Source organism: Cryptotermes secundus, unplaced genomic scaffold (assembly GCF_002891405.2).
Source record: "Cryptotermes secundus unplaced genomic scaffold, Csec_1.0 scaffold3, whole genome shotgun sequence".
Lineage (NCBI taxonomy): Eukaryota > Metazoa > Arthropoda > Insecta > Blattodea > Kalotermitidae > Cryptotermes > Cryptotermes secundus.
The window spans coordinates 105803-131562 of NW_019724584.1; the positions used below are offsets into that span (position 1 = coordinate 105803).

At 41.5% G+C, this 25760-nt stretch overlaps 1 protein-coding gene across 3 annotated transcripts in view; it reads left to right on the forward strand.

Annotated features, from left to right (window-relative positions):
• Positions 1-4904: 4904 nt before the first annotated feature.
• The window catches only part of LOC111862247 (nephrin), a 601827-nt gene continuing 580971 nt past the window's right edge, over positions 4905-25760 (forward strand). For all 3 annotated transcript variants that reach the window (XM_023847459.2, XM_023847461.2, XM_033750600.1), the window contains exon 1: positions 4905-5263. In XM_023847459.2, the coding sequence (XP_023703227.1) occupies positions 5152-5263 (112 nt within the window). In that variant the 5' untranslated portion in view covers positions 4905-5151. The remainder of the gene's footprint in view (positions 5264-25760) is intronic.

Below are 25760 nucleotides of genomic sequence, written 5' to 3' on the forward strand. Positions count from 1 at the left end.
AATGGCAGGTAATAAAGGTAAAGCTATTCCTGTAGCAGGCCGTGGAGACCTATAGGGTTGTGAGACGTCGAAGCTGCCACACTTTCTAGATAAATTGCTCACAGATGGAGGTGAGGTTGTCAGCCTTAAGCGTTGCCCGTCCTTTACCCCTAGGAAGATTCCTGGTACTCATTTCTGCATTTCTGTTAGAGGCTGAGACGACCCCAGGGCCAAAGTACAGCTGGAAAGATTAAGTAAATTGAAAAATCCAATGACCTGATCGAGACTCGAACCTGCGACCTTCCGGCTTATAATATAGTGCCTCAATCAACTACGCTACCTCGTGCCTCTGTAACTGGCAGGATAATATTAAAATAAATCATGAAGAAATTGTGTGTGATTGAAAATTGGATTAATTTTGTTCAGGAAATGAAACTGTAGGAGACTATTATGAACATGATAATATACTGTCGTGTTTCGTAAAAGATTAATAAAGGTTTGACCAACTGAGAGACTATTAGATTAGATAGTCATCACCTGTTGAAATAACGATTTCTGAATGGATCGAAAGTAACTTAAATAGGATGTTGGATTCCATATGATATCCATCTACGAAGCAAGAGGCCTACAGGTACGATGTGCAAAATGCAACACGAGCATCGAACGCGAGGCAGACGCGATGGGGGTAGCTGTACCTTCGGTCGGAATGTCTATACTTTGTGAAACAACAGTCACAGGCATTGGATCCGTCGCTGTGCAGAAGAAATTTGAGTTCCCCTGAGTCACAGGCATTTGATCTCTCACTGTGCAGAAGAAATTTGAGTCCCCCGGAGTCACAGACATTGGATCCGTCGCTGTGCAGAAGAAATTTGAGTTCCCCAGAGTCACAGGCATTTGATCTGTCGCTGTGCAGAAGAAATTTGAGTCCCCCGGAGTCACAGGCATTGGATCCGTCGCTGTGCAGAAGAAATTTGAGTCCCCTGGAGCTGTTTCTTCTGATTTATTTGAGGAATTGATAGAAAAGCAATCAAAGAATAGGCATTCGTAATCTCACTCTCAACATAGGAAACTTCAGTAAAATATCATCCTGCAGCTGTCTGTTTGACTACAGATGCTGCAGAAGTTATCAGTATGATGTATTACAGGAAACAGAGAGACGTCAGAAGAAAAATTTGTAGGATCCTCTGAATCTTGAACATAGAGAGATACAGGCCTGGGCGAATTCGTACAATAATCAATGCAAGGCCCTAAACTTTGTATGATCATGGACCTTTAGAGAGGTTAGGTTAAGAAGGAAATACTTCTCTTATAAACATTTTCCTCAGTTGATTAAAATTCTTTAACATTTTACAGTGTCAATGAACAGAAAACTCATGTTGTGCGGGTGTATGTGAATTATTCTTGGTATCGAAAAGTACAGAAACATTCTACATCAGTTGCTTATTACTTAACAACAATGATAACAGTTTGATCGATAAAGCCGGCTTTGAGAATATTGATATTTGGCGCTTGGACACTAGTGCTCGTACTGTTGTTTTCCTGAAGATACCAGCTGCGTAGTTTCCCTGAGGGATATGGAGTCCCCAAGTTACTATAATGTCACATGGCACCAGTTGTCACGTGTTGGGTATGTCTCGCGACAAATAACTTTACGTGGGCCTCGGATTTAGCGGATCTTTATTGGACACGCAACCTTACACACCTTACAATTATTATTACTCGCAGTATCGCCTGACTCCTGTCTCTACTTCGATGCTTATACTGTCCTTGGCAGTGGCTGGATCTCAACTGTCTTCGGCGACGGCTATCCCAGTACTGTCTCGGCGAATGCAACACCTTGTTATATATCCGCGGCCGTTGTTACGCAGTAAACCTTCTGTTGTCTATCACCGGGGAAACGCTGCTTCGTTGATTCTGCCATTCCTACGCAACGGCCCACTGTTATTGCGTTGTCTCTGTGGGAACTCCGTGTATTCGTCGTAACCGTGGAGACTCATTGTAGGCTGTTAACTTCCTATGTGGCCGTAGCGCAGCGGTGACCATAAGACAGCACGTTACAATAATTTAAACAAAATTGCTAGAGCAATTTTCAAGAACATCACCATTTTGTATTTTGAGATCATCTCAAGGGCCTGTATTTCTGAAGCTGAAGGGTTCAGATTCACCGAGAACCGACCTTGGATGGACAAAAGTGTGAATTTGGAATATGGATAAAATATTTTCAACCATTCGCACGCCAAAGCGGTTCATACCCATCGAGATTCTTGCACAGGCAAATAGATAGACAGAGCATGCGAAGAAAGACTTCTCGTAAGCAGCGAAAACTTGTAAAGGTGTCAGAATCTCGAATCTATTTTTCCCCTACCAGATATTAATCTCGCAGATCTACAAATATATTAGAAACATGAGAAAAGACGAGAAAATACGAGAACTGAGAACAGTAGAGCTAAGTCATTTTTCAAGGAAAACGGAAAATAACAAGACGCCAAAAGAGTAAAATATTTCAGTCTGTTTACTGTATATGAAAATACAAACAACTCTACTGGTTGGCCTAGGTCTAGGAATGAATTTTTCGGAGCAGTGTAGGCAAAATGTGCTGGAGAGGATCAAAATCCATTTGCATTGTTCTGTATCTAGCGCAGCGTGAGAGCTTCTTTTCTGTATTTAATTTCACGAGTTCTTGGCAGTAAGCAGCAGGAATTTCCTAGAACGTGGTTCTATGAAATAATTTTGGAATCAATGGGCGGACCACTGCGGGAATCTCCACGCCATTGTCAGCAGAATCATAACGTTGGGAATTTGGTAGGCTATCGTATAATGGCTCCTAACTTCTACGTCCGGCCGTTCACTGCACGCGGCCAGTAATCCATGTTAATCCTCGATTAATATAATATTCAATTTCAACTAGAGGCAGCCATATTGAGCAGGACTCAAAGTAAGGGAAGAAATGTTTTTAGCTCTCGTTGAGCTGAAACCCCTATAAAATTAGTTCAATTAAGCATGGAATATTTAATCAATGATCGCAATTGATTGAGTTCGGAAGCTAACACAATTTTCCAGAAAAACACGACAATTTGATAAAGCCTTTCTAACTGTGCTTATATGTGGAGAGAGTAGAAAAATAGAGCAGTTCCCGCTCTTGTTTCAACGTTTAAATACTATGAACGTCAAATTCCTTGCGTGCATCTAAAGTAAGGATGGAGACTTTCATTAAACTTCCATATAGAACAGCATATCGCAGAGGGAACAGTCATGTTGATTCATTCTCTTCTTTCGACCAGAAATTGCGGTAATTTAAATTCGAATATTATGATCTTAATTATATGGGTAGTTTCGTTTCTATCCTATTGTTTCCCTTGCACTATATATTTTTCGGAATTTTAAAAATAAATTTATTTCATACAAGAAGGAAGTTTAGTAAAAATAAATATTTTACTATACGAAAGAAATAAAGCATTACAACAGATATCTCGGAGGTGAAATTTCTGCTATATCCTTAAATATAGCTTAAAATGGATCACGGATATTAAGCATAGTTCGCTATATAAATTCTGCTCTGTAAGAGTCGAAATTTGCCTTTCTGTCAAAATGGTGCATTTGTTTCACAGTTTAGCTCAGTTCCTTATGTTTTCGACGCGTTCATGCATGCATCTCATTCTGCGAATCAACGAAATTGTATCGCTGACTAACCGTTCGATCCTTGAAGTTTGTTCTTCGAATGAAATTGCATTACCATTAAAAACCCAATATAAAAGTAGCCCCAAGTCGAAACCGTTTTAGAGCGAGTTGAAGGAGAGTAGCATATCTTCTATCTGGGACATGGAGAGTAACAAAGGTTCTTCGATACCGCCAAGCATTTGCTGGGGCGGTAATATTGTTACTATGTTGCTTTGTGAGAAGAGTTACCTGAGCACAGGTATATGATTCAAAACGACAGACAAAATTATCTCGAAGACAGTTATTCCAGGTTACGACGGTGCTGACCCATCCTCAATTCTGGCTCACAAAATTCGATTGACGTCATTTAATGAGCCCGAAACAGGTGAAGTGGAAATCCGTTTCGATCGTCAACTTCGATCTCATAAGATAATTCTGCATTCGAAGCTGCTTTTCTTCATTGAATCTTCTCATTTAGCAACGCCAACGCACTTCTTTCCCATAACAGAAATGCATTTCGTTGCCGTTGTCACAGTGCCTCTCCATTGGATGATATAATGACTTTGAAGAACTAGAAAGCCGCTCTCATCGTCGACGAATGCTCGAAACAGTTGATTCAGATATATGGCTACCAAAGTCGAAAAGACAGAACAGGGACTTTATACAGCACTAGTGAGAAAACATTCGAGTAAGAAGTCAATTTAATATTTCAAAGAGAATTTGCTGACGAGATTCGTCAGATTCGTGTCAAACGTAGAAATAACTTAAAGTAGTGTCGAAAATACCAATAATTTTATTTCATTCAGGCAGTCTTTGTTTCTAGGTCTGTTGTTTGCAGTTCTATTTTAAGACATACGAGATCCCAGTAGGTGTTTTCCACTTGCCACAAGAAGCGAAGCAGTTCCTTCTAAGTAAGACTGAATTTGAGTTCGTGGCAGCCTCAGCTGTGCTGAATAGCGCCGCTTAACTGAGCCTCCCTGCCCCTCCCTGGAGCTTCCTCTAGATATCCAGCTTATAGAATGAGGATCCGCTCCGCACTAAACTCCACATCGAAATGGCTTATTGTTGCTGACTTATTCCGCCAATACTTCAGTTTTCTGTGTTATCGACAGGGTTTTATTGTCATGTCTATTTCCCCACCCCATGCGTCTTCCACGTTATATTGATCTGTGCGTGCGCTCTGCCCCCCACCTAGTGTCCGCGCGTAGTACTACGGGTGAGCGGCTCGGTAGCTAGCAGCGCTGCGCGGCACAGTCCGAACTTTGGTAGCACGGCGAGTAGGAGTGTTGTAGCTGCTCGAACGCTCAATATTCCCTTCCTCTCTTTTCTGGACCATTATTGCGTGTGTGTGTTGTTTTTTCTTGCGTGATATTTTTTTTTTAGATTATAAGTCCTCTTGTGGACAGGGGAGAGTGTTTTGTGATTTGTTTCAGCATATGAAATGAATGTCAGAGATGGAAACAGTAATAGTCCTGTTATTTATCGTTACAAATAGTGCGAGAATATAAATACCGGATGAAAAACATTCGACTATTTACCGTGTGTGTTGTTACAATAATGGATACTGCTCCAGGATTAATCATCCATCGGTTCGCCATTGTGCTCCTGCCGCTACTGCTTGTATCCGGTGAGTACACTCTTTAGATTGAGAGGGGGAGGGGAGATGAGTGGACCAGTTTGACCTGCACGGAGCTGTTGACCTTACGCGGCAGCAGAATGTGTCAATTAAGGAATGGTTAAGGAAGTAAAATTGGCCCGAATGGCCCACGCTTAAAAAGCAGTACAGACTTGTGATGTAAACAGTGGCATTCACCAGTCATTTTATCATTGATCTACGCAACGCCTTGTTGTGCGAAATCAGAGATGTGACGGAAGCACAGCGGTAACTCGCGATGATCGGCCGTAACAATAACCGCTTTTGGGATCCAAAACGCAGTCAGAGAGCACCGTTTTAAGTTGTTGTGTGTCCCCCGGCTAGTGCATTGTTACTCTACGATGATACGATGCCGGTTAATACGTAAGACCATTTGCCGACGCAGCGGAACACAAGTCAGACTCATATCTCGGCGTGGTGCTTCTCATTGCAGTTTAGAATACTAACCCAATTTAAAATTATGGAATGCTGGCCGAAAAATAGACCTGTCATATTCGCTTTGAGCTAGCTGTTATTAGGTAGACAAAGAACGTGTCCTAAGCAACCGCTTTGTATGACAATCCGTAATATAACTGTCAGTTTTTAGCATCATGACCAGATGCACGCCTACGCCCCCGCCAAACTACCGAGGAGGAGAATCACACTTTGTCGAATGCCGGTGATTGCGCATTTAATACAATCGCAGTTAATATCCCATTCTTTTCCTTCGCCCGCAACCATGTAGGTCCTAGGACATACTTAACTTAACCTAGGCGTCGATAGGAGAAACGACGTGACGTCGTGTACATGATTCATCCGGCTAAGATAAGGTTCAGTGCCAGATTTTTGGGAACACAATGAAGCTTCAGATTTTACGTATACAGCAATCTTTTGCTTAAGGGAAGAATTATCGAGGCCAAAAGAAAGTAAAATTAGTATCTGAAAACAAAAATATGAATACAATAGATACCGGTAGACAGTGGTAGGTAATTACGCGGTCCCAAACGTTGGAAATCCGCATAATGGTTCTCAGATTTTTAAATGCAAGAACCTTGACAGAAGGGGTGACATTTGACTCGAATTTGAAGCCTGATCGCTCGTTAAATTCGAAACAAATTCCAGCCGCCAAATGTCCCACATCTGTCATCACCTGTCAGCGCTGGCGATCCATCATAGTTTGCTAACCGGCGGTGTTCGGAAGGTACCCGGATCGAATCTCTGTCTGAACACCGGCAATTCTCGTGGAGGTCTGCCATTGTTTTCCTGATCTTGCCATGAAAATTGCGAACGATATATTAGAACCACAATTATCATTTCCTTCGAAATTACCGTGCAAAATTGCCTTGAATTTTGTCTTCCGGCACTACATACCTCTTGAGTTGAAAAACTGCATGACAAAGAATCTTCCTTCAGAAAGTGGTTGTTTAGAATTGTCGAAGAATAGCCCATTTTATTATCACTTGCTTCCTTAAGGACAATATTAGGCTTATGGCATCAACATGCTCTCTGTGTGCCTTCTCATTCCAACGTCTGAATCAGTTGACTGATTTTCCGGAAATCTGGTATGAAAGGTACGCCACTGACGGTCACTACAACCACGTATGCTGTGATAGTAATAGAAACATGGCGCCTGCACGCATTTATGATATGGGAGCGTCACTTTATATAGCGACCAGAAATTATGCAGAACATTCATATATTAGATTCTAAAGGGTTCTGACAGTGGTGTATAGCCTACAGAATTACTCAGGTTTTGGACTTTTTACATCGTCCGGTAATCTAGAAAATAGAAAACATGACGTTTCGGAAACTGGATCTGTTTCCATCCTCAGGTGAATGGGGAAGACACCTACTCAGTTGGGTCGCTTAGAAAAAGCTAATCCCAATTATTGGACAGCCCCTGCCATATTTACACAGCTATTTAATCACATATTACCAGCCTAATTCGGCGAGAGGTAACAAGAAAATATACAATTTTTATTGTATATTTTCTTGCTATCTCCCGCTCGATCCCGGGCCGCCACTCTGGGAAGCCAGCGATTAACCGCCTGAGCTATGGTGCAGCCTTTGACGACAAATAAGTAACCATTGGAGTGAAACATCTGGAATTCAATTTAAGAATTTATCGTGAAGATAAAAGAATTCTGTGCACGAAATTTATTTCGTCGGTCAAGAATTACAAACATGGAAACGGCATGAAATTTTGATGATATGTCTCATAAATGTAACTTACACAAAATCCGTACGTCACCCAAATAGTGAAATCCTATAGTAACAACAGTAACAATTTAAGTCAATTATTTGTATATTTACATGTTTACCTTACCGCCATCTTAGAGCCGATTGCCTAGATAATGTGGGACCCTCAACGTCTCACAACCCTATGGGCCTTCACGGCCTGGTACAGGGATAGCTTTACTTACTTTACTCAGCAAACCAAAGTCGAAATTTAAAGTAAGCATGGGCAAAAGATGAAAACAGAAGAAACATATAAACAAAAACAAAAGACAAAACAAGGAATTTAGGCAGTAATAACAATTCCATCATTGCAGTCGTTCTACCATTACGCGGTGAGAAGACAAGTGTGTGATGTAGGAGAAAGAACTTCAGACGAATGGTTTCCAAAATGGAAGGGCAGAATGTAGAACCAAGGTAACTTGAAAAATGAAAGTAATACTTGTACCTCCTCGTACGTAAGGCGTACAATTTTAAGTACTCTGAAGGTAAGCATGACGTTAATAAACATGGGGAAAGAAACAATTAAAACAAAGGGCTGCTAACTTCTGCTGGATGCGTTCCAGTTTGTTGGGATCAGTAGACTTCCCAGAATTCCAAACAAGAGAGGCGTTTTCAAGCTTAAATCTAACTAGAGTAAACTGTAGTACAGGATGAGCACAAATGATCTTTACAACTTCGGACATTTAACGTGAAACAATCAGGCAAAATAATACTTGCGAAATTTCAGACATTAGATTACAATTTGTAACGCTCTGAATCAAGGCATGCACATGCAGTTACAGTAATTTTCCGCCAGGGACACTGCAGTCAAGAAAGTTGCGACACCTCTGCAACGGGGGAAGTGTGTTCTGTGGTTTAATAAAACCAAATGTGGGAAAACAAGCAGAACGACGTCATTGTATGAAATTTGGGGTGGCTCGACCTTCCAAGCCATCCATTTATTAATATTACAAATTCTGCGTGAGGCCAGCTGCTTGTATAAAGGGAAAGCTGCTTTTGCTACAGAATGTATGACTGGCGCTGAAAGGCCAACTTAGTGTGTACAGAGTTACTAGTAGTGCACATATCGATAACCTCTAAATGGTAACAATAGTTTTGACAATTGTAGTGTAGTGTCCAAATGTTTGGGGCTGCTAAATGAATTACCAAGAACTTAAAAATTATTTGTGTTTTTGCTGTACATAGAGATCCGAGAGGAAGAAAGGAAATGTTATGCCGCCAACTTAATGTCAGTAACTTAATTCACTGAGGAAATATAGTCAACATGATCATGGAAATTAAGTTTAGGATCCAGATGTACCCCCTGGTCGTCATTAAATATTCGGGCCGGGTGGCAGAGAATTGACAAAATTCATAAATATAGATCAGACTGTTGGTTTTCTTTGAGAATTATATACACTTATTTTACTATAAGGAGTATCATATAGTTAACAGTGAACAAACCTTGCATAAAATCAATGTCAGATTGTAGTAGATTGCAGTCTTGGGAATTTAATAATGGTCCAGTATATTTTGATATCGTCGGCAAAAAATGGATAGCTAGAGTAGTAATGGAATCACGTAAGTAATTATTAAACACACTGAGGTTCCAGAACAGAACATGAAATTGGTGATGGTAGATTTGGATGTAGTAAAACGATGCTGGCTCGGTCACGGTAGCCGAGCGGTCTAAGGCATGCACTGTTATCTCTCGCTCGGAAGCCGGGATCGTGGATTCGAATCACACTCAGGGCATGGAGTTTAGTGTTTGTGTGTGTGTGTGTGTGTGTGTGTGTGCGCGTGCGTTTTCCTGTGTTTGTGTACAGGTAGAGGCCTTGCGACGAGCTGATCACCCGCCCAAGGAGTCCTACGTAATGTCTAAATCTAGTAAACCGAAGTGAAACGGAGAATTTCATGGAGGTAAATCAAGGCCCAAATTGGGACTGTAGGACCAAAAGGAAAAAAAACATGCTGAAGAGGATCTAATTCAAATTTTAGGCAATGCGAAACATGGACATGAACAAAAAAACAAATAATTATTAAGAAGAGGCGTGTTCCTGTAATTTATAGCAGAGACTTTTGACTTTCTTTGAAAATAGTGGAAACTGCCACTTTCTCTCATGAAATATAAAAACACTGCTCAGATCAGCTTAGATTAGAACCATGTATATGAACAGGTACAGAGGTATTGGAGCAGCAGGGATACTGTTAAGTGAGACAGATTTAGTTGCACTCAAACATCTATGGGCTTCAGACATCCGAACTTGAAATACAAGTTGAAGATACAAAATCAGAAATATCTGAAAGGGAGGGGAAAACTCCTGCACAAGGAATATTATGTTGTTTTTTTTCCTTGGCACTACAGCCCCAATGGGCCTAGGCCTACCTCCATGAACTTCTCCGTTCACTTCGTTTTTTCTAGATCTTACACATTCGGTAGGACTCCTTGGGAGGGTAATCAGCTCGTCGCAAACACAGAAAACGCACACACACAAACTGAACATCCATGCCCTGAGTGGGATTCGAGCCCACGATCCCGTTTTCCAAGCGAGCGAAGACAGGGCATGCCTTAGACCGGTCGGCTACCGTGACCGGCATATTATGTTTTGGCTGAAAATATTTGTTGAATTAATCAGACATTTCGAAAGTTTCAAATTAAGGACTACCATGAACTTCAAGCTGACAATAAGTTGAATATACATGTATTTTCCCTAAAGCAGGTTATTTCCAAATTTGCTTGCTTTGGGACTCTCAGTAAAGTTCCCCCACCGAAGTCCGCCACACTTAACTCTAGCTTTAACTGCTTTACGATAAAAGGAAATTTTACTGTAAAGATAGTAAGATTTCTTATTTTTAAAACGTCTGTAAAAGTAGTCATTTTTCGTGATGTAATACCGTAAAGAACTAGAGAAGCAGTGTGGGAATTTTGACCTTGTATTAGAGCCACATGGCACATTGGGCAAGAGCAATGAGGCTGGTGACAGCAGTATCGACAGACGCGGGATGGCGCACGCAAGAGCAGCCATAAGTGGAGCGATTGTTGTATAACAAGGTATAATCCCCTGACGCAAATTTACGATAGAGATATTCTTAATTCCCAGGACAAAGTACAACGAGCCAAAGAAGACGTGAAGAGCCAGAGGAGGGTGATAAGGTGGAGGTACGGTTTTCAGCCTTAAGTGCCGGTTCCCTTCCCCCCCCCCCAGGAAGATTCCTGGTACTCATTTCTGTTAGAGGCTGAGCCGACCCCAGGGCCATAGTGCGGCTGAAGGATTATGTAAATTGAAAAATCCAATGACCCCATCAGCCAATTACAGGCAAGCACTGCGAAAAGAATTACAAACAAACAAAGAAGGAGCTGATAATAAGGCAACAGGAAACGAAGTGAAAGGAATAAGACTAAGGGTCTAGGTAAACAAACCATATCCATTATTACACACAATGCTAACAGCTCTGATAGTGGCAGTTCAAGAAGTCTGTGGTGTGCTGAAATATCAGTATGTCTGCAGGAACATATCGCGCTACTATGCATCTCAACCTCTAGGTACACAAAAACTAACAATATCCAGAATGCTGAGCAACCTAGTTTGTTTTTAAAGACACTGATAAGAGACAACGTGGATATATTGCCTGCCAGCTGGACTCAAGTGCTGAGACATTTAACCAAACTGTTGTTGTCACAAGTGGCAATACAAATTGTATTATAGCATAGAGCTACAGATTTCTTTGTTTATATTAGAGTTTCGATGAATCAGTTAAATTGTTGGAGTTCCAGACAACAAAAGTGTCCATAAGTCCAGACCGCGCTAGAATATTATACAAAATCATAAGTCTATAGAGAGTTGGAAAATAGAGTGCAATGGAACAAATCGCACATAATATTTTTAGTTTCGTGTGCACATGCAATGGAGACGGCTGTGCAAGTAGAGCTTAGATTCTATAATAAGAAAATTCCGAAATTTTTGGCACGCTGGAAAGGTAATACTAAACTGTTAGATAATTTGTAATTAACGTTAATACTGTTGCTCTTACGAGTAAAAAGATATAATCGTAGTTTCACGAGTACTGAGTTCCATGCCATTTTTCACATTTAGCTTCTGCACACTGCTGCATCTTGCATTCCTAATGTGAGCAAAATACTACTACTACTACTACTAATAATAATAATAATAATAATAATAATAATAATAACGTGTAGCACATTTACTCTTACAAGCGATCAAATTTAGATTGTCGGAGATTCAATCATAATTATCTGCTCAACGGTCTAGCGTGTTAACTTATCAGCTGAATTTGAATCTCATTCTTTGATTATAAATTCAGTTGATTACTCCTTGGCTCTACACACATTTAAGTGCCTTGCCTTCCTGGAATATAAATTTGCATTGTCTGAAGAAGACAACAAGATTTATAGACCTACAAATCTGCCATAGAAAATCAGAATATGTGAGTTCTCCTCGGAGCTCCTTGCTGTAGAACCCAGAGGTATACCACTGTCAACACAGAAGCCCTCTATCTGACCCTAACTTGAAAAGGTCAAATTCAGACAATCCCTTGATATCCCATTATCTCCTAAGTTTCATTATAATATTTTTCTCCAGTCGAAATTTAGGTCTCTCGCATAGTTCCCTGTCTTCGGATTCCTCGACAAGAATTTTGTATATGTCTATATACGTCTACACTTGTTTTGTATGCGTCGCCACCTTATCTTTCTTATGGCCACCCTAACTGTAATATGTTAGAGGAGAGTACAAATTTTGGCGTTCCTCATTCTGTAAGTTTCTTCCGTATTTAATTACACCTTCCCTCTCGGGTCAAAATTCTTTTCGCGTCCCCTCTTTCTCTCCGGAATCCAGATAATTCCCTCAGGTTGAGAACTCTTGTTACCTCGTCCCTCTAGCTTGCTGTGTAATTCAGTCAGGAAATTGACAGGAACACATACTGGACGACCGGGATTCTGTTCCCAGTAGGGGCTCCGGAATATTCCTCTTAATCACCTCATCCAGAACGGCTGACGGCCACACTACGGAGACAAAGCGACCAAGCGACAACACGCTTCCATTCCGTGGCACTATTTCAGCATTGAACTGAAGAAATTGACATGAACCAGATGCAAATCTCAGTTATTGACTACGACATAGGGTATTAAGTTGATAGAATGTCGTTAAATAAAACAATACCCAAGGAACAACCGTGTCAACAGACGTTTCGGAGGATCATGTTGCCTACGTCTTCAGGGCCGAACAAGAAACGGCGTGAAAGCAGGTGACAAGTAGCGCTGGTTTCTTCTATCCTGAAGATGTAGGCGACATGTGCCTCAGAAACGTCGGTTGACTTTTAACGGACTACACGGCGTTAAATCTTTATAACTACCGCTGTGAGAACCTCAAATCCTGTATATATATATGTACTGTATATTCATACACCTGCCGTTGGTTATTCGGTATCAGACTTAGCAGTTGACACAGCGTCATGCAACACGCGTCCTTAATGATGAGTAGGGACAAACAATGGTGAAGCAGGAGTTGAAGCTGGGACTGCTGTCGAGTCAAATTTATTTACTGTAAGTCTACGTAGGGGGCGTGTATAAGCAACAACTTTTGTCGTTAAACGAAACCTCTGCCTCGCGAGCTGCGGCACTCTCAACAAACCTGCTCTATTTTTAGCTCAGCTCTGAATGCCGGTGCAGTAGGTCACTGCTGGAATATCCAGTCAAATGTGGGCTCTGTGTCTAGCAGGTAGTGTTCCCGAAAGGTGTTCTATCCCCGCAGCAGAATGTAGCTTCTTTCTTGGCCCGTGTTCATATTAGCGGTATCTACTTCCTCTATTACGTGGTTGTGAAATTTATGAGGAGACCTGGCATTTACACATTTTGAGATTATAAATGAAATTTGGGAATTTTCTAGAAGTTTTAAAAATGAAATCGTCAGAATTACCGAAGAAATTGGGAACAAAATTTAGGAAGCACGCAGAATTACTGGGTTTTTGGATTTTTTCAGTCCGGAATTCTAGGAAATATATATGTCCTAGAATTCCGGACGATGGGAAAAAAGCAAAAAAAAAAAAAAACCCAGTAATTCTGTGTTATCCACCACCGTCAGAACCCTTTAGAATCAACATGTAGGAAGGTTTGAAAACAAGAGAATATCACGCCTTATTATCAAGTTCACATTTACAAACGAACCACAGTGGTTTTTGTAAGCTGAAACAAATATTAAGCAAGACAAAAATTAAAGAACAAACATTTAGACAAAGAAGTAAATATATTAAAGAATGAATAAAATACGTAATTAAGCGAATAAGTAAATTAAATATAAAGTAAATACATAAATAATGCATCGTGTGTACTGAAATATCAGTGGGCAGCTTATGGAAAGCATACGAAAAGTTCTTCATGTAATTTATATTCGAAAATACATTTCATGAGGGGAGTTTGCTTCGACCCTGTCAGCCGTCAGCTCAGAACACAGATCCAGCAGTAACTGAAATCGATGTACCTTGATATTCGTGAAGAGACAGAATACAAAGAACAGACTATAAGCAATACTTTGTTGGTACTTGTTGCTGTCTGGCAGGTGAGCTACCACCTGCCCTCCTCGACAGCACCTGCAGGCTTGTAAGATCCCGCGCGAGCGGACCCTGACAGCACGTTGTTTCACAAGTTGCGTCCTAATTCACGTCCTCTGTCGGTTCTAGCACTGCAGTGCTTATGACGCTATTTTGGGCGCAGTGTTCTGGGTTCCACAACCTACAGTTGAAATGACAGAAAATACGAATAGCTCATATTATTTTTCGACATTTTCTTGCTACACCTTTTCGTCCATCTGTCCCCGGAAGTATGTCTCTGCTTTCAAGAAGAGGGTCCTAATTGGCCAGCTATGTTTGCCATTTGTTTTCAGTGTACTTTACATGCGATCTTATTTTGTCCTTACGGTGGGCTATATAGTCTCACATGTTTGTGTATTTTAGTGACTTCATTCAATTAAAATATTATATACGTAGTTGTTGTTTATCTGCATTTCAATTATTTATTTAATAGAAATGTGTAGACGTCAGGAAACTTGAAAGGGAAACCTATGTGTAGTTGGGAGGATAATATTAAAATTGATCTGAATGAAATAGCATGCAAGGATATAGAAGGTAAAATTCTGAAGATAAGTTGCTCTGACCACAGCAAAGATAAGGCAGGGAACTACTTGACTGTCTGAGTGACTGTTAGCTTTTTAAGAATGACTCTGCCTTATTCAGTTATTATAGAAGTGTACAGAAAACTGTTGCAGCGAATAGTGTGATGCTGTTAGAACATGCCGACCACAGTGGCTGTGCGGTCTAAGGCATGAATCATCTTCGCCCGCTCGAACACTGGGATTGTGGGTTCGAATCTCACTCGAGGTATGGATGTCTGTGTGCTTTTATTCTTTGTTTGTGTTGTCCTGTGTGTAGATAGCGGCCTTGCGATGGGCTGATCCCCCGTCCAAGGAGTCCTACCGGCTGTGTATAGGATTAAGAAACTGAGAAAGCGGCCGAGGTCCAACAGAGGGCTGTAGAGCCATAGGTAGGTAGGTAGGTAGGTAGGTAGGTAGGTAGGTGTGAAAACATGCTTAAGGCAATGGAAATAGAGATCAATAGCAATCCAGCTGAAATATTCGTGGTAAAATTCGAAGTGAATCAGGATTTGGCCCAGCGAGTTGGCTTGTATTCAAAAGGGGCTCAGTTCGAATTTCCGCCGAGAGTCAAGGTTTATTTGGTTTTCCTCATTTCTCTAGGAGAATTCTGGCATAATGCCTCAAGTTAGGCCACAACTGCTTGCTTCTTCAAACTGTCCAATTCCTTATTCATTTGCCATCCTATTGTTCGAAGCCGTGTAGTGTAAGGTGGTTACAAAATCGTTAGATAATCCATTAGTAGATAAACAATAGTCTGATCGACTAACAGAGCTGTTAAATAAACCATAAAAATGAATGAATAATAAGGATTTGGAAAGGAAGTGATGTCACAGAGTAGCAAGCATGGTACACGAAAGTGCTTCATGTGACAGATTCGAAACGTACCATGTACATGTATTGTTTGATTTGTTTCATTCTGCTCCGTCACGCTAACAGTATCAACAGAGCGGGCCACGAACATCTACGGGACGACTTTAAGGAATCCTCTTCTCAGGAACTACAAAGCGTACACATTTGGCCCCTTCATGAGAAGAAATAATAAATAGGACACGAACCAACTTGATTTACAATTTTCAACAAAAATCTTAACAAACTAATTGTAAATATTTTAACATATTGTAACGTGTTTCGTTACTGAAGACGCCGTAGAGATGGTTAATTGGGTTTATTTAACAATCTACAAATAACGGCTATAATTAATGATCACAATATTACGGGTTTCCACACTTTACAAACCCTACAACAAATCTCTTAACACAATCTTCACTTGTCTTCACGTACTGATAACGCGGGAGCTATACAAGTCTCCCTGAAATACACACTCCGAGTATAACTGTACTACAGCAATCACTATGTCTGGAAAGCNTGCAGTTGTTAAAAACTTTAGATTTTATGTCCATTGTATTTTATCAGCATTATATGATTATATTTTAACCTTCAAAAACATATTGTAATAGTGGCTTCCGATTGTATTGATGTTCGTCTGAGAATGGTCTGTAAAAACCAAAACATGTAAGGGATGAAGGATTGAAATAAGAAAAACCTTTACTAGTCACACTGGACGGAACTGTTTAACCTCTTATGACGTGTATTGTATTCAGCGCAGAACTGTGATTGATAAAATGACTCTAATTGTTCGACTGAAAGACGAAGGAAAATACGAAATATGATACATTATCACAAGTAATATGTTTTTGGACGTTATGCATCGTCTTGTCTATTCTTAAAAAACCGTCCTGTTTCTTTTAAAAACACAGCGTTTCGGGGATTGGATTCTGTCCCCGTCCTCAGGTAAAACCTACTCAGTTGGGTCCAATAAACAGAGCTAGCCCCTATCTCTAGTTCTGTCTATTGGACCCAACTGACTAGGTTTTACCTGAGGACGGGGACAGAATCCAGTCCCTGAAACGCTCTGTTTTGAGAAATAAACAGGACGGTTTTTTTAAGAATAGACAAAGCAGTGGATAATGCCCAAAAACACATTACTTGTAACAATTTACCATCGTCACAAACTTTTGGATCTTATGATACGTTATATGTATTGAAGGTTAAACAGAGAAGTGCACGAATTGTGAATGCAGCATTGTTTATCTTACAATGGTACTCGTTGAGACTTCTGTACTCAGTTTAAAAGTGATTGCGTTATGCTAGATTCTCCATTTCCGACGAGACTATAGAGGTAAGGCCAGTGCCTGTGAGATGTCATGCATTTCAATGTTGACACTGTCGGGTTATGACTGCATGTACCGTCAGTAGGACTTCAGGACACAAACCAGTGAGGATGGCCAGTTTACGAGAACAGATTTGAAGCGAGTAAGATTTGAGGTTTTCACGGCAGTGACTATGAAGAATGCCGTCTTCTGGGATGTGGCGCATGTGGGAATTGTGTTAACCGACGTTTCGGAAAAACGTGTCGCCTCCATCTTCAGGGTATAAGAAATCCTGGAGCGAGAAACTAGCGTAAGCTGCAGTTACCTGCTCACGCTGGTTTCTCGCTTGCGGATTTCTGGGAGACGATACGTTCCCCCGAAACGTCGGTTAACACAATATCTACACGGCGCTACATCCCAGAAGACGGCATTCTTCAGATATGAAGCAAGTTCCTCTCGGGCACGAAGCAGAAGCGCTAACAATTACGCAAGAATGACTGGGATAATAAGTTTACCTTGAAATAAGCTGTAACGGCTTGTGCCTTTCAGATTACCGCACGGATTATTGTTTCAGTTCGTAAAATTGCACATAATCTGTGCAGATGACACAGCACTGACAGAAGCGGGGATTGTTTTCGTTTCGAGATGGAATATTGAACAAAACCAGCCTCCATTTTACTAATGCAGGATTTGGAACTCCACTACCAGGTGGAGTCCGCCAATCGGTCGCTTGTCCGCTGGGATATATCCCGCCATGAATCCGTCACCTGCAGTTTTCCGAAAAATTATCCCTTCACCACGGGTGTTAATGTGTATGGCGTGGTATAACACTTTCATCGCAGTTTTTAATTACGTTGAGATATCGTGAATAATACGAGTACGTAGCAGTACTTGTCGTGGTAATAAGAATAGTAGTAAAGACAGTAATGATATTTATGATCATTATTCTCTCAGAGTGCTTGAAACTAGCGAAAGCTGTAACACGCAGGCGCTTAAAATATCCAAGAAACTGGGACTGTACAGAGGAAAGACATCCTCCGGGGAGACCATGCCCCTTCCGCAAACATAAAGAAATTGATATGCACTGTTAGCAGCTTTGGTACATTTGACTGAACGACTGGGCCTATATTACTTCTTACAGCAAGAATCAAAAGGCCCCTACTCAGTTTAACGGGCGTTATTTTCTCTTAGAAAAAGTCTAGAAGAAACAAAATATCAAGTTGTCCTCTGGAATAAACTGTCTTCCGTTTCAAACATCCCAAGATCAAGCCATAATTGCGAGAAAAGTCAGACAGATAAAATCGAATACAACATATATATATATATATATACACAGTATATTGTCAGTCTAATTGGAACCTGCAATGTAAGGTTATTCTAGGCGACCGAGACATTGTCAAGATTCAATCGAATTCAAGAGACGTACAGAATATAAAAACCATCCAGGGAAGAAAAAAATGAAATGAATAAGTGGTCCGGGCTTCAGGATATTCGCGATTAACGCGCTGATGGAAACTAATTTTACTCTCGTGCATAACACAAAGACCTGCACCACAGTCGTTAACACGTCACAAATATGGCAGTTTTATAGAGTTCTGAGTGTTCAGATCCATGTAATTAGTGAAATATCACTTTGTGCTACATAAACGTCAGCTTGTAAATATTTGAAATCCTCTGTTGACCTGATTACCAGTCAAATTTACAGATCATTAGCAAAGAATAAAAATGAATGTGATGAATTTTCACATATATAAATACGTATATTGCGTCGATGAAAATATGAAGTAAAGATGGAAAGTTGTTATAGGCACAGCAGAAAGTACGGCAAATGTGGTAGAGAAACATATTCCGTACACGCGGATAGACGATGTTGTGTAATTATTGAAAAAAATAATATGTTTTGGCACGAGACAAAACCGATTACATTGTGTAAAATATTACGTGAAGATGCACGTAACTGAGATCAGGGTGGGCAACATGCCGATGTAAGCAAACAGTAGTTACGATTGTGTTTAAGTAGTCAACTAAATTGAAGTTGATTGTAATTTAACAGATCCATGTTGAGATGGGTAAATTTTAAATTTCAAAGAAAAAGCAAGTAAGATTGTGTTCAAGCAGGCAGTTAAATTGAACGAAGTTCGATTTGGTTTAACGAATCCATGTTGAGAAGGATATAGTTTAAATCGTAAGAGGCGGAACCATGGTTGGCAAGACCAAGGCCTTACAAGAAACTGGGGTATAGGGGTGCTGCCCCTCCTCTGCTAGGTTTCTTCATTTATTAAAGAAAAGGATTAGGGCGCGCCGTAGCTTAAGCGGTTAGTCGCTGGCTTCTCACCGTGGCTGTCAGATTTCGAGCCCGGGCCTGGTCATTTGGGATTTGTGGTGAAGAAATTAGCACTGGAGCAGGTTTCCTCGGAGTACTTCGGTTTCCCCTGCCCAACTTAATTCCACCAACTGCTCCACAATCACCATCGTATCATCTGGGGCTGGTACAATAGGTCAGTAGTGTCCGCAGTACCAAATGGACTCAGTCTCACCCCAATGAGAATAATAATAAAAACACAAAAAGAACAAAAGGATTAAGGCAGTGGTACTCTGGAAGCTGGAAAGCTGTTTTCGGTTGTAATTTGATAAGTGTCTTTTGGTGCGGAAGCCACCAGTGCTGTCCGCGTGTGCACGGCAACATGGGCCTACTTATGTTACATAAAAGCAAGTGACTGTGTAGGGATGGAAGAGCACGTATATGTTTGGGATCTGCGGTTCGCGAGAGATTACCGATGTGGGAAACAAACAGGAACATATTAAATGTGACTTCAAACACCATTGACATATGTATGTGCTCCATCTTCGTATTCTGTGCAGTGTACACCTCGTAATATTTTACATAACGTGTCCGCCGGGACTGCTGGGGACATTACATTGTTGGCATGACGTGTCATTGTTACTGCATGTATAAAATCAATTAGTACAGACATACACCGATCTTAGTGGCCGTTCTCTATAGGACAAGAACTCTCCTGGGTTCGTTTTCCACTGGAGACGTGGATGTTTTCCTGCTTTTATTCTGTGTTTGTCTTTTATTGTGTAGGTAACGCCCTTGCATAGCTTTCATCATTATGCGATTTTCTGGAGTAGTAAAGATATTTTTGCTCTATTTTTTTTATTGCTAGTGGAGTGTGACTAAGTCCCTTGTACTGCGGCCACTTCTGGCCTATTGTACCAGCCCCAGATGATAGGTGAGGGTGATTGTGGAGCACTTGGTGGAATGAAGATTGGCAAGGGAAACCGAAGTACTCGGAGAAACCCTGCCCCAGCGCCACTTTGTCCACCACAAATCCCACTTGACCAGACCCCGGGATCGAACCCGGGCCGCCGCGGAGGGAAGCCAGCGACTAACCGCTTGAGCTATGGCGCCGCCTTATTTTTGCCTAAGTATATGTGAATCATAGAAAAATTTGTGTAATAAACAGACTTCGCTCTTTCTTCTAAATAGTATCTATCCTTTCTCTTGTTTTAGTTTTTTGATCAAGAATGGTTTTCTCTGAAATTAGGCTACATCTAAAAATATAATTCCTGTATTAATATTTCTAATTTCCTGCGGATTTCAAGTGGCCATCCTGTAGTATTTTATATAGGTGCAAATATGTGCCTGTAGATATAATTTCTTATAAATTTCTGTTGTGAGATCCTTGTGGGAGTAAAATAATTAAGCCTAATATGAAACACATGATGGCAGCTGTTTCACTGCAGTTTAGAGAACATCACAGGCGCAGTCGATAAATAAATTAATAACCTTTATTGAACATGACATTACACCGGGATTTGAATACGATATATTTTTCTGAAATTTAATATTTTCCACCCACTACAATTTGGCGGAGCGTCATCTTAGTCAGTGAAGAAAATAATATATTATGATGATGTCACTAGACACACTGAGTAGCGTCGAATTGTTGGACGATTGGTTCAAAATGAATCAGAGAAAATCATGGTCTAATCGAGGCACTACTCCGGAATTTGCCTGGACAGACTGAAGAAACCACGAATAACATAAGAACCGACGTTCCAGTACAGATTCATAGCAAACGTCCTACAAATACGAGTATAGACGGTGACCGCTACACCAACCTGCTTGGTGATAGTGAAGAAATTGTAGGACATTTCTGTCTGACTGCCTTTACAACTGAAGGGATAAAGGGTCTCACATCGAAGAGCTGCTCTATTTCTACACAATTTTCCACCGTACGTAAGGTCACCAACAGAGAAAGGACCAACAGAGGACTTTTACCATTGGCATGTTAACATAAAGCCGATCGCAGCGACCTCGCGGTCTAAGGCATGAACTGTCTTCGCTCCCTCGAACGCTGGGATCTTGGGTTCGAATCCCACTCAATGCGTGGATATCTGTGTGCGCTTGTTCTGTGTGCAGGTAGTGGCCTTGCGACGGACTGATCTCCCGTCCAAGGAGTCATACTGACTGTGTATAGGATCAAGAAACTGAGAAAGCGGGAAAGGCCCAACAAAGGGCTGTAGAGTCATAATAATAATATTAACATACCACGTGACTAACGGATTCCGGCTGGGAGAGGTGGAAGGAATGTTTTGACATATTGACGCCAGGCGGTGCCGGGTGGAGTGAACAAGCTATCATCGCCATCACCTTATCATATCCTTCGCCATCACATGGATTTTAACAAGGCAGTGAAAAATGGATCACATATTGGCCATAAGAGCCACATCGATGTTTTCTGTTAGAGGCTGAGTCGATGCCAAGGCCATAATGCGGCTCGAAGGATTAGGTCAATTGAAAAATCCAGTGACATCATCGGGAAAGGAACCCGCAACCTTCCGGCTTCTAGCATAGTGCCTCAACCAACTGCGCTACCGCGTGCCCGCCAAAGTACGTATAAAGGTCCTTTGTTTATCTACAAAACCATTAAGACATAAGGAAAAAGTGTATGGGACATTAAATTTGTATAAATTTTTCTGTACGAAGTTCTTTGGGTACGTTTTTCGCTCTGATGAATATCAGAGTTTTGCCCAATATGTTCGCAGAGACGCATGCAGGTCGGTATGTCGGCTCATTATTGTTGAATGTGTTATTAAAATTCAGTAGAACTCACGAGTTTAAAAATTCGTGGAAAGTTGTTCACAAGTTTTCGAGTGGTTGGTTACACGACGAAGCTAATAGACACACTTTTATAGCATGCGTAGAAATGCGCCAGGGAGCATGGAGGAGAGACTGGAACTAGCTCTTTGCGATGCTCTAGCTTCAGTATAACCTGTAATATCACATTATGCTGTGCCGTATGACATCAGTAAGTTATTTGTGAAACAGTCTCATTCTGTTTGTCGTTATGTTTGTAGACGAAGCAATGAAGGCATTCTTGTAAACATCTTTCATATCAAAAATTTAAATTTTGACATTATCTCCTCGCCTATGAAGATTTTTGGACACAAATTTTCCAATCTATCACGTGAGGTATAAATATGTTGACGTATAGACTCATTGCTAGGCAACGACTGGGTAAAAACATTCCCGCAACAATAGGACGTCCATTGCTAGGCAACGGATCGGTAAATAAGCCTTCTCAACAATATAGAGTTTGCGTTTTCTGCTTGGTCCGTGCAGAGGGGCTATAAAGGGGCAAAGAATGACGTTTTAGAGTTGTTAAGAATTGATCCAGAGTTCTGGAGATGGCAGTCGAAATGGCTATGAATGAAGTAGACTGTGAAAAGAAGGCTTCATGTGTGATTTGAAGTTAGAATTATATGGTTATAATCTGTTGGCAGGATACGACTAGTACTGCCACTGAAGACGCCTTTCGGATTGTTAATTGGTTTATTTGAATACTTACAAATCGTAGCTACAATTAACTATGACACTGTTACGGGTTTACACACTTTACAAACCCTACACAATAATCTCTTCACTCTATCTTCAGTAGGTTTCACTTATTTACAGTATAACGCAGGAGCTATACAAGTGTCACTGAATTACACACTCCCAATGCCTTCTCAGTTATCACAAACTATAACTGATTATCACACATAAACTCTTCTGATCACGCGTTCGGTTCTTCTTCCACGGCTGCTAGACTTCAACTGAACTTATAACATCTTCACGTTCACAATTCACTCGCTACGACTGAACTCGGCGACTGCTAGAGTCCGAATACTAACTGGCTTCGGCGGCTGCTACATTTCAACTGACTCCTTACGCATTCCAGTGCCCCTTATAAACCCTCAGTCGGACAGCGGAAAACCCACCTCGCTTCACTGTTGCATAAATGCCATGTTTACAGGCGTTGTTTGGCAACGCTGCCGAGAGTTGTTTATTGCTGCGTAACAACCAGCGCGCTTCGGCTCGGCTAGGCATGGCACGGAGAAACGCCGCTTTCCTTACTGTTGCGTAACCCAGCAACCAACCGTTTATCCAGAATCTGTCTTCGTGGTAATTCGTTCCACCTCCCGTTGCCCAGCAACGGTTAGACATGTCACAATATGATATGNCACTCAATGCGTGGATATCTGTGTGCGCTTGTTCTGTGTGCAGGTAGTGGCCTTGCGACGGACTGATCTCCCGTCCAAGGAGTCATACTGACTGTGTATAGGATCAAGAAACTGAGAAAGCGGGAAAGGCCCAACAAAGGGCTGTAGAGTCATAATAATAATATTAACATACCACGTGACTAACGGATTCCGGCTGGGAGAGGTGGAAGGAATGTTTTGACATATTGACGCCAGGCGGTGCCGGGTGGAGTGAACAAGCTATCATCGCCATCACCTTATCATATCCTTCGCCATCACATGGATTTTAACAAGGCAGTGAAAAATGAATCACATATTGGCCATAAGAGCCACATCGATGTTTTCTGTTAGAGGCTGAGTCGATGCCAAGGCCATAATGCGGCTCGAAGGATTAGGTCAATTGAAAAATCCAGTGACATCATCGGGAAAGGAACCCGCAACCTTCCGGCTTCTAGCATAGTGCCTCAACCAACTGCGCTACCGCGTGCCCGCCAAAGTACGTATAAAGGTCCTTTGTTTATCTACAAAACCATTAAGACATAAGGAAAAAGTGTATGGGACATTAAATTTGTATAAATTTTTCTGTACGAAGTTCTTTGGGTACGTTTTTCGCTCTGATGAATATCAGAGTTTTGCCCAATATGTTCGCAGAGACGCATGCAGGTCGGTATGTCGGCTCATTATTGTTGAATGTGTTATTAAAATTCAGTAGAACTCACGAGTTTAAAAATTCGTGGAAAGTTGTTCACAAGTTTTCGAGTGGTTGGTTACACGACGAAGCTAATAGACACACTTTTATAGCATGCGTAGAAATGCGCCAGGGAGCATGGAGGAGAGACTGGAACTAGCTCTTTGCGATGCTCTAGCTTCAGTATAACCTGTAATATCACATTATGCTGTGCCGTATGACATCAGTAAGTTATTTGTGAAACAGTCTCATTCTGTTTGTCGTTATGTTTGTAGACGAAGCAATGAAGGCATTCTTGTAAACATCTTTCATATCAAAAATTTAAATTTTGACATTATCTCCTCGCCTATGAAGATTTTTAAACACAAATTTTCCAATCTATCACGTGAGGTATAAATATGTTGACGTATAGACTCATTGCTAGGCAACGACTGGGTAAAAACATTCCCGCAACAATAGGACGTCCATTGCTAGGCAACGGATCGGTAAATAAGCCTTCTCAACAATATAGAGTTTGCGTTTTCTGCTTGGTCCGTGCAGAGGGGCTATAAAGGGGCAAAGAATGACGTTTTAGAGTTGTTAAGAATTGATCCAGAGTTCTGGAGATGGCAGTCGAAATGGCTATGAATGAAGTAGACTGTGAAAAGAAGGCTTCATGTGTGATTTGAAGTTAGAATTATATGGTTATAATCTGTTGGCAGGATACGACTAGTTGGATTTGGTATCCCAGAACCAGAGCCAGTCGGTTTACTCTGTAGCAGTCACTCCCAGCACCTTACTACAATACACACTATCTCCACAAGTACTTCAGGGATCCACGTCCGTCGGAATTCAATGGAATCTTGGAAGCGAGTCAGTTCACAATGGTTTCCTCCAATGGTCTCAGATTCTGAGAGCCATTCCCTAGTGCCGTCACTACTTTTGTATAACCCGTGCTGCCCCAGCTGACGGGAGTTGTCGTGCAAGATAGGGAGTCTCCGCTTCGGGAAACCTATCGATCTCCTCATATTCTCCGTCAGCTGGCCCAGCCTCTCCTCAGTGAGGCTCACCTCTGGATAACTACCACCTGTGATGAATTTTCGGCAAGCTTTCAACCCCTACCTCACAGCTGGTGGATCCATGACCAAATAACCATGGGTCCCTTCTCCTTGAATCCTGACTGTCGTTCTGCTGACCTCTTGTCGTTGACGGTGACAATATCATCCCTCATTAGTTCCGACTGGACTCGAACCAGAGCTTCCAACCGAGTCGCTTCAACTGTGAGCCAGACATATTATTCTCCTTGATCCTCATCAAGGGACTCTCGACGGGACCATCGTCTGAGCGCCTGTCTCTGAGGCAGCAGTAGACCCTCTCCGATGCGGGGACGGGGAATCCAGGACCCCACAAACAAGCATTCCTTGATACTGCTCGTCCGACCGCAGTGGGGCGAGAAGATTGGAATCTTGAGTAAGCACTGCGGTAACAACTCCTTGATATTCTTTTTCACAGGCGCCTCACTGGTTAACATAGCCCTGCACGCAGGAGGACGGCTAGTCAACGTAGGTCGCCTGTTATGCAAAGGATTGTCCTTGGTATCGCTCTTTCAGTGTCACTCCTCACAGATTTGATCGGAGGTGGTGTTCTGAGACACTTCCAGTGCGTGGGGTGGGACGAGACTGAGTCAGCCACAGGTGGGCATGTCCCAGCGACGGATAGCAGATGGGTGTTGGCATCTGCTCTGTCCACCACAAATCCCA